Raw genomic sequence first — 8,051 nt, forward strand, 5'->3', positions numbered from 1 at the left:
GTAAGTTACTACTTCATAACTACAACCTCTTAGAAAAGCATTTGTTCATGCTTCCCAAATACAGTAGTTTTAATCCTGTCAGTTCTACAAGTATAGCAATCTCAAATGGTATGAACTGCATCAGAGTCTCAAACACAGCCTAAACAATGTCTCAGATCAGCATATACTGTTTTACATCGATCTTCTTTTAAAAAAACAATTATTTTAATATTAATCCCAAAGCAACTATACTTCATACTGTTATAAAAGACTTTGAAGGTGTAAAAAGTTATTGCTATTAACTTATTCTCACATCATCGCTGTGTGGTAAATATTTTTCTCACTGTGCAGGTGGAGAAACATGGAGAAACAAAAGTAAACAGTGGTATCCCACAGAAATGCGTGCCAATCTTGGAAATGAAATTTAAATGCTGGGTTTTAATCCCACAGTAACTTATTTTGCCTAATATACTCTTTTTTATATTTTTGATGTTGCTCATAATGATATACAAACATTAACTTCAGAATAAAAAAAGGAAAACAAAGAATGTTCAACATACAGACTTCAGTTTCCTAAGTGTACAAAAGAGTAAATTCTGATTAAAACAAACTTTGCCTGAGAAAGAGGCTAAAACAACAAAAACACAAGACTGTATGTTCCAGTGTCATTTATAACACAAGGGGATGAGGGGATTGAGTGCTCCCTCAGTAAGTTTGCAGATGACACCAAGTTGGGTGGGAGTGTTGATCTGCTGGAGGGTATGAAGGCTCTAAAGAGGGATCTGGACAGGCTGGATCGATGGGCCAAGGCCAACTGTATGAGGTTCAACAAGGCCAAGTGCCAGGTCGTGCATTTGGGTCACAACAACCCCATGCAACACTACAGGCTTAGGGAAGAGTGGCTGGAAAGCTGCCTGGTGGAAAAGGGCCTGGGGGTGTTGGTCAACAGCCAGCTGAACATGAGCCGGCAGTGTGCCCAGGTAGCCAAGAAGGCCAACAGCATCCTGACCTGTATCAGAAATAGTGTGGCCAGCAGGAGTAGGGAAGTGATTGTGCCCCTGTACTCAGCACTGGTGAGGCCGCACCTTGAATCCTGTGTTCAGTTTTGGGCCCCTCACTGCAAGAAAGACATTGAGGTGCTGGAGGGTGTCCAAAGAAGGGCAACAAGGCTGATGAAGGGTCTAGAGCACAAATCCTATGAGGAGCAGCTGAGGGAACTGGGGTTGTTTAACCTGGAGAAAAGAAGGCTCAGGGGAGACCTTGTTGCTCTCTACAACTACCTGAAAAGACGCTGTAGTGAGGTGGGTGTCAGTCTGTTTTCCCAATTAACAAGCAATAGGACAAGCAGAAATGTCCTCAAGTTGCGCCAGGGGAGGTTTAGATTGGGTATTAGGAAAAATTTCTTTACTGAAAGAGTGGTCAAGCATTGGAACAGGCTGGGCCGGGGGGGGGGGGGGGCGCCACCCCCTGCGCATTGGAACAGGCTGCCCAGGGAGGTGGTGGAGTCACCATCCCTGGAGGTATTTAAAAAATGTGTAGATATGGTGCTTACGGACATGGTTTAGTGGTGGACTTGGCAGTGCTAGGTTAATGGTTGGACTTGATGATCTTAAAGGTCTTTTCCAACCTAAATGATTCTATGATTCTATAAATACAGAGTACTTTGTTCTCTCTCCTCAGATGAAGATGCAGTCCAGAATCTCTATCATAAACTAATAATTTCATGGCAACATTGCAGTATTGTAAGTTCTCCAGTTAAGCCTTCAGATTTCATGAGAGTGGAAAATAGTACGTAAAGATTCTACTTAGCACCCTGTTGTGAGTACCTGGTAATGTGCTCATAATACAACATGTGTCCAAAAATGTAATAGAGGTAAGGAATGTGTTTCTTCTTTCCAGGATGAGGTACTGTTGAATGTAACATTGCTAGATAATCTCACCATGTACCTACCTGCAACTGAAGAACTTTACAACATTCATGTTTAAACACCACCATCAGGCATGATATTTCTGTTTCTCTCTGCTCAGTTTCTTCACTACTCACAAGAGAAAGTACACACTGCCTTTTACCAGAAAACCAGATACACTGCTTGCTTTAGTACAGATTAAGTGACATAAAAGGTGGTATGTAATGATGATCCAGTCAGCAGAATATAATCAATCTTTCATCTGTAAAAGGGTTAACCTTTCAGAACCTTTGCCTATAAATTTCCATTTGGATGAGGGTGAAGCAATGTGAGTTTAATTACCTTAACAGTCGTGAAGTAGACTTCTCCACAGTGCTGATAAGCCACAAGAGTCTGTTCTTCTTGGTTCCGGGCTAGCCGGACAAACATCATCCAGTTTCCACAGTCTTCATTGGGAGTGTCTAGAAAGTACTTCCCTCCATCTTTCAATACCTGAAACAAAGGGGGAGGACAGGAGAAAGAACATGATAAAACCATGTCCTGTATAGAGGGACATTAGTTTTCTTTAACTTGGAACCACAGCTATGAGTTATTTACCCTGTCTTGGTCATATGTCCTTTGAAATCATGGTTGTTTTGAAATAGATCACCCTTAAAGGACACCAAGTGCAAGAGAAAGTGAAGAACGAATACCTGCCAAGGCACCCAGCTACTAAAATAACTGTAGGCCTTTGTATGTATTTCCAGTTTATATGTCATCATTTTTATGTTATATAAAGATAATATTATAAGAACTAAGTGCAGGCAGGTAGAAAGATAAGCTTTATGCCTTAACGTACTTCCTGAGTAAGTAAGTAAAGTTTGATAATCTCATTTAATCAACACTACATTTTGCACGGAACAATTGTATAACTTGTCTAGTACGTCCAGAGAGGTAACATACGGTATAATGACATTTTAACAGTCTTCTCTTTTTCCCCTTAACAATGCAAAAGTAAATACGAATGAACAATTGTGCCAGAAAGATTTCTTTCTTTTCGCTTTACTTCATTATTCCTAGATTCCTTTGCCAAGAGAACGTTTCTACAAGGCAAACGCTCCCGACCTTGTACAAGCCAGTTGCTTTTCTGCAATACACTCTCAAACATGGACAGCTGAAGCTGCACAACAGATGTCAGCACAGCATATATCTGTTCTGCTAACCACTTAAGTGAGCAATTAATTGCAAAACAAGTTGCGTTTTCATTGCTTCTGGGAACTATTTTATCTAACTTCATCATGTTTCCAATGAAAACACCTGCTTGTTGGACAAGTTTGGTCACATACTCAGAATGCTGTTAGGGAGAGGCCAAGGCAGCTACTGCTGTCATGTAGGAAACCTGGGACTCCAGCCTCCTCTTCTGAAGAAACAGTCCATTCATCAGCCAGAGCTGTGCTTTATCACTGTATACTTTTAAGCAAACGGGTCTGACTGATAGAGGATAGGGTGTGGTTTACAATGGCTTGGTGAAGAGGAAGGAACTGGGTGTTTAGTTCATCCACGCTTGCAAGCTTGTTAGAGAAGTACGTTTTCTGCATTTGTAAGAATTAAAGTGTCTCATAAAAAGATGGAAGAAATTTAGTTATGGAGAAGAACAAAACCCCTCTGGTGTCAACATGCCGTGAAAATCCCACAAAGGGACAGTGTTACTTTCCTGGCAGACCATTCACATGACTTCCATGAGCAAATGAAGTTGACAGCAATTACTGAAGCTATTACTTTTGCTCTCAAATTAAATTACAGAAATATTTGTATCTATGCCTTCCTCCATAACAGACAGTGTTTTCCAGTCCCAAGCTTCTGGAGAAAGCTCAAATGAAGTCGTAAAGCATGTCACAGGACAGCTGCTGCTGGTCCCTCTCTCCTGGGGAGTGAGAGAGCCTGATACAAAATGCAGGCTCTGGAAGAACCGTAACCTGTCAGTAAGCCACAGATGCTGTGGCTTGACCATGGACTTGCTGTATGACAGAGAGGTGTGCCCAGGCATGACCCTGTGCAGCAAAACCAGAGAGCGGAGCATAGGGGATTATGATCAACTGTCACTCCCAAGGAATTCCTGTGGGAAAGGATGTGCATGCAGGTATGTCTATGCTATGCTAGTCCCGAGAGGCCAGTATTTGTGCTGGATAAAGTACAAACAATAGTGTCATGGTCCAGATGAGACGATCAGTATCTGCACATGCAGCAAGCGATGGTACCAGCCCTAAATAACAATCTGACTAAATAAACTGAGCGAGTGCACTGTGTGTCAAAGTTTATATATGATTGCATCATTAAGAAGTGTTTCCCCATCCCTGCACTGTTCCTCCCTACTAAGCAGGTGCCTTAGTGCATATTTCTGCCACTACTGCTAACAGTGCACAAACTTAACCCTCCCAGCGGTGTGGTGTTAAGCACAAATCCTTTTGTTTTATCTGGGAAGACAGTACTATCCTTGGATACTTTCAGTAGCTGTGCTCTGTCAAAAGTTTGTTAAGAGCTGTTAGACTGATAGGTAAATCACCTTGGAAGCGGCAAAATTAGAAAGCAGGGAAGCAAACTTTTAGCAAATACAATATACAGGAACATTTTGGTACTTCAGGTTATGCTGTGCTGTCTAACAATGCAATTTATATTCACACATACAGACAAGAAATACAATTAATTAACTAGGTAAGACAGCAAATCGACTGGTTAAAATACAAAAATACATACGAACTGTTAAAGACACATATGCACGTCATAGTAATTCACTGGGTTTTTACCTGCAGGACTAGCCTGCTCTCATCATAGCGGGTCAGTTTTGTAGACAGTTGACCAACATAAGGACCAAACTGTGTTCTCTTCTGTATTACTTTCTTTGCAAATACTCCAAGGACTGTGAATAAAAAAAGACCAGTCTAATATTAATACAGACATCACAAACTATATCTTGTATATTTACAGTTGTGAAAATGGAAATGAACACAATAGTGCAGAACACATGAATTCTTCTTCTAGACAAATAACCCAGGTAAGTAATTCTAATAGGAAGAATCTGAAAAGGATGTAAATGTGTGCAGAGATGTTTAAAAAATGGGTATGTAATTCTCTTGTTCAAGTTTGGGCATTCAAACTGCCCTGCCCTCAGAATGAAAAAGCCTTTCTATAACATGAACTGACGATGTTGCAAAAAGTAAATTAAGCCCCTGTGTTCTTCTGAGTTTGCAGGGGGTGGATGAGGGATGTTATCTACCATTTTGTTTCTGACCTCTTATTGAATACTCTTTCCTGTTTTGCACGCTTGGGAAAATGATAAAATATGTAATAGTGCATGGCTGTTACTATTAGATACAAATTATACATTCAATCAACTTGTCTTGACTGAACAGAGCTAATTGATTGCTCACAGCTCGGTGTCACACCAGCTCTGGCTAATGTCCTGCTGCCAGTCTATGCATCGAGGTTATCAAAAATCAGTCATAAAAAACAGTAACTGAATGTAAGCTTTGGCTGTGCTCAGCTGAAAATAGTCTTCATACTGTTAATACCCAATGATTATGCCTTGAGTTATTAATGAAAACAAGCCAACGTTAGTAGTTTTGCCTCCTTTCTCAAAAGTGGGAAAAAGAGCTAAAATACTTACTCTGCTGGTTTCCAGCTCGCAGCTCCAACACTCGCAAAGTGAGGTAATGAGGTAGAGTGAGACGGGCTCGGCTAGGAATAACCCTATCTTTAGCCCTGATGAGTGGTCCGTGGACTTTGCATTCTCCTATAAGGCTTTTACCGCAATCCTCACACCCTACAAATCCAGAAAAGGGAACCTGTTACTAAAAATGACATACTGCTCTCCAATTTAGTCTCTTCTAATTTTGTCACCTTAAGAACACATCTTGAATTACCAATGCTTTTCTTCACACCACTATTCTACATTAGGTAGTGAAAAGATTATCTGCAAGCCAAAATTGAACTAGGAAGGTTTGAAATAAGACCTCCAGTTTGTGCATTCTTTCCTGTGTGAATTGGTGAGTCCTGGCCTCCAAAGATTTATACACAAGCTCATTTGGAGGTGTTATAAACTATCTTTGGTGACTAGGATAGCAGCAAAACTGGTGCTCACAGCATTCACACCTATAAATCAAGGTGCATATATTCATATAGAAATATGAAGGGCAAAGTTGCTAGTAATAACCAAGGTAATTTGCAGAGATCCAAGGAGTCCAAGAAAGACCACTGTGACTTTGTGATCCTGCACAGACCATTCTCAGTAGAAGACGAGACCCTTGGTGTACCATGATAAATGAGCACGATGGGTCTTACAGTCACAACTCAGTTGACAATCACACAAGGGCAGCCTTCTCCTAGACCGTGCTGCCTACGGAAGTAAGCAAAAGGGGAATGCCGCATCTCCCAGTCATCAGTTCCCAATAACGAAATCTGCAGGCTGAACACATGAACCATCCAGAAGTCATTAATGAGAAATACATGTCTGCAAACTGAGTTTCCCTCAGCACAGTGAGGTATTTTTGGTTCAGCGTAGCTCAAACTGGTTGCCAGGGAAACTCATAGGGAGCAGTGACACAACCGAGCAATGATACTCTCCAGCAGAAGGTCATCCTGTCACTGGTGTCACACAGGGCGATGGGAAAAACGGGAGTTCTTGCACAAAACCTTTTTATAGACAGTAGAAAACAAACCAGTGAGCCAACAATGCTTTATGACTGAGTTAAAAGGAAAAGCTGATATTGGTCATCCATGACTACCTCATTTTGTTTTACTTCTAGAAACTCTGCTGAGCAAGTCCATTAAGAAAGCAACAATGAGCAGCAGAGGAAGGGAGACAGAACAGTCAAGAGAGTCCAAGGGAGCCATAGGAAGCTGTAGCAGAGACTGGGGCAAGAGAGATGAGGCTTCAGCACATACAAGGACTCGTACCCAAAGAGAGGTCAGGAGAAGCGTAAAGGCTCGGGAGACACCGCATGGAGAGACACTGGAGATGGTCTTTGAGAAAGGACAGTACACAATTTTCAGGGTAGCCTGAAAAAGGTTTCCGATTGTAAACACAAGTAGGCACCTGATTAAATTACACTCTTTGAGAGTCTAGTCCAAAATCTTCCCAAATAAGCCTGAGGTGTTCCTACTGAGTTCTTGGGGCTCTCTAGCAACTCTGAATGAGGAGGCAGACTTACATGTTGGTCAGGTCACAGGCACTGCAGTAGTCCGTATTTTTCAATAATTTTGGGACCATGCAATAGTTTTCTTTTGCCATGGCTCCAAGACTGCACACCTGCACTATGAATAGCTGAAATGCATGACTTTTTTTGCTAGTGCTACAGATTAAGAACATGCCACTACTAATAGTGGTGCCACTACAGACACCACTTAATATGCACAAAAAAGATAAGTAACATAGCTGCAGGGTGATTTTTCTTGTCACACACTCTTTTATGGACCCAAAAGTCCTTACAGCTAGGCTGAAAGAAAAAAAAAAATTTCTTGGTGATTTAACTTAACTGACTTTTAAATAAATTGCGAACAATCTATGTCTTCTGAGGGCTTCCTAAGCTTACCTAGAATAATAGCAACTTTGTCTCAAGTCAAACAGCTCCTGCTTGGAGAGTCATTGTATGCAAACTGCCAAAAAACATTACCAAAAGCAAAAAGGAGACAAAGAACCGCTTGTTAAAGGGAGGATGTATCTAATCGTAAGTACACGACCTTATCAATCCATGCCAAGCCTCTGTGATTCATCACAACTCAGCTCCTGAGCAAACCTTCCAGCTGCCCCAGGGCAGTGCCCGTCACCGCAGCGCCAGGGTGGGCAGCTCACGGGAACGCTGGAGAGGGAAAGAAGGGAAGAAGGGTCTCCCTTGAATCAGCCTCCAAATTCAGCACTAGTGAACACTCCTTGGCCCTCCAGAGCCAGGATGTAAGGTCTGAAATGATTCACACATTGCTTGGGAGGTGCTCCCCCGAAATCAGGGACCGCTTTGCATCCAAATGGGTGCTGAATATGCCACCGAGCTTAGGGGCCCCAGAGACCGCTGCCCAGGAGGCACGCCTAGGCGGCATGACGAAGCCATCAGCTAGCACTGAATGAAATTAGCTGCAGAGCTGGAAGTGTTTTTTAAGCACTTTGCTAGTAGGGCTTGGGATTCTGACCTGCCA

At 42.0% G+C, this 8,051-nt stretch overlaps 1 protein-coding gene across 1 annotated transcript in view; it reads right to left on the reverse strand.

Annotated features, from left to right (window-relative positions):
* LOC104627677 (PR domain zinc finger protein 10-like) overlaps positions 1-7,152 on the reverse strand; it is a 12,171-nt gene extending 5,019 nt beyond the window's left edge. The window contains exons 1-5 of the mRNA XM_010296046.1: positions 7,073-7,152; positions 6,263-6,327; positions 5,530-5,685; positions 4,670-4,782; positions 2,229-2,378 (exon numbers count right to left, since the gene is read on the reverse strand). Coding sequence (XP_010294348.1) covers positions 2,229-2,378; positions 4,670-4,782; positions 5,530-5,685; positions 6,263-6,327; positions 7,073-7,152 — 564 coding nt within the window. The remainder of the gene's footprint in view (positions 1-2,228; positions 2,379-4,669; positions 4,783-5,529; positions 5,686-6,262; positions 6,328-7,072) is intronic.
* Between the last annotated feature and the right edge of the window lie 899 nt (positions 7,153-8,051).

Source organism: Phaethon lepturus, unplaced genomic scaffold (assembly GCF_000687285.1).
Source record: "Phaethon lepturus isolate BGI_N335 unplaced genomic scaffold, ASM68728v1 scaffold650, whole genome shotgun sequence".
Classification (NCBI taxonomy): Eukaryota; Metazoa; Chordata; class Aves; order Phaethontiformes; family Phaethontidae; genus Phaethon; species Phaethon lepturus.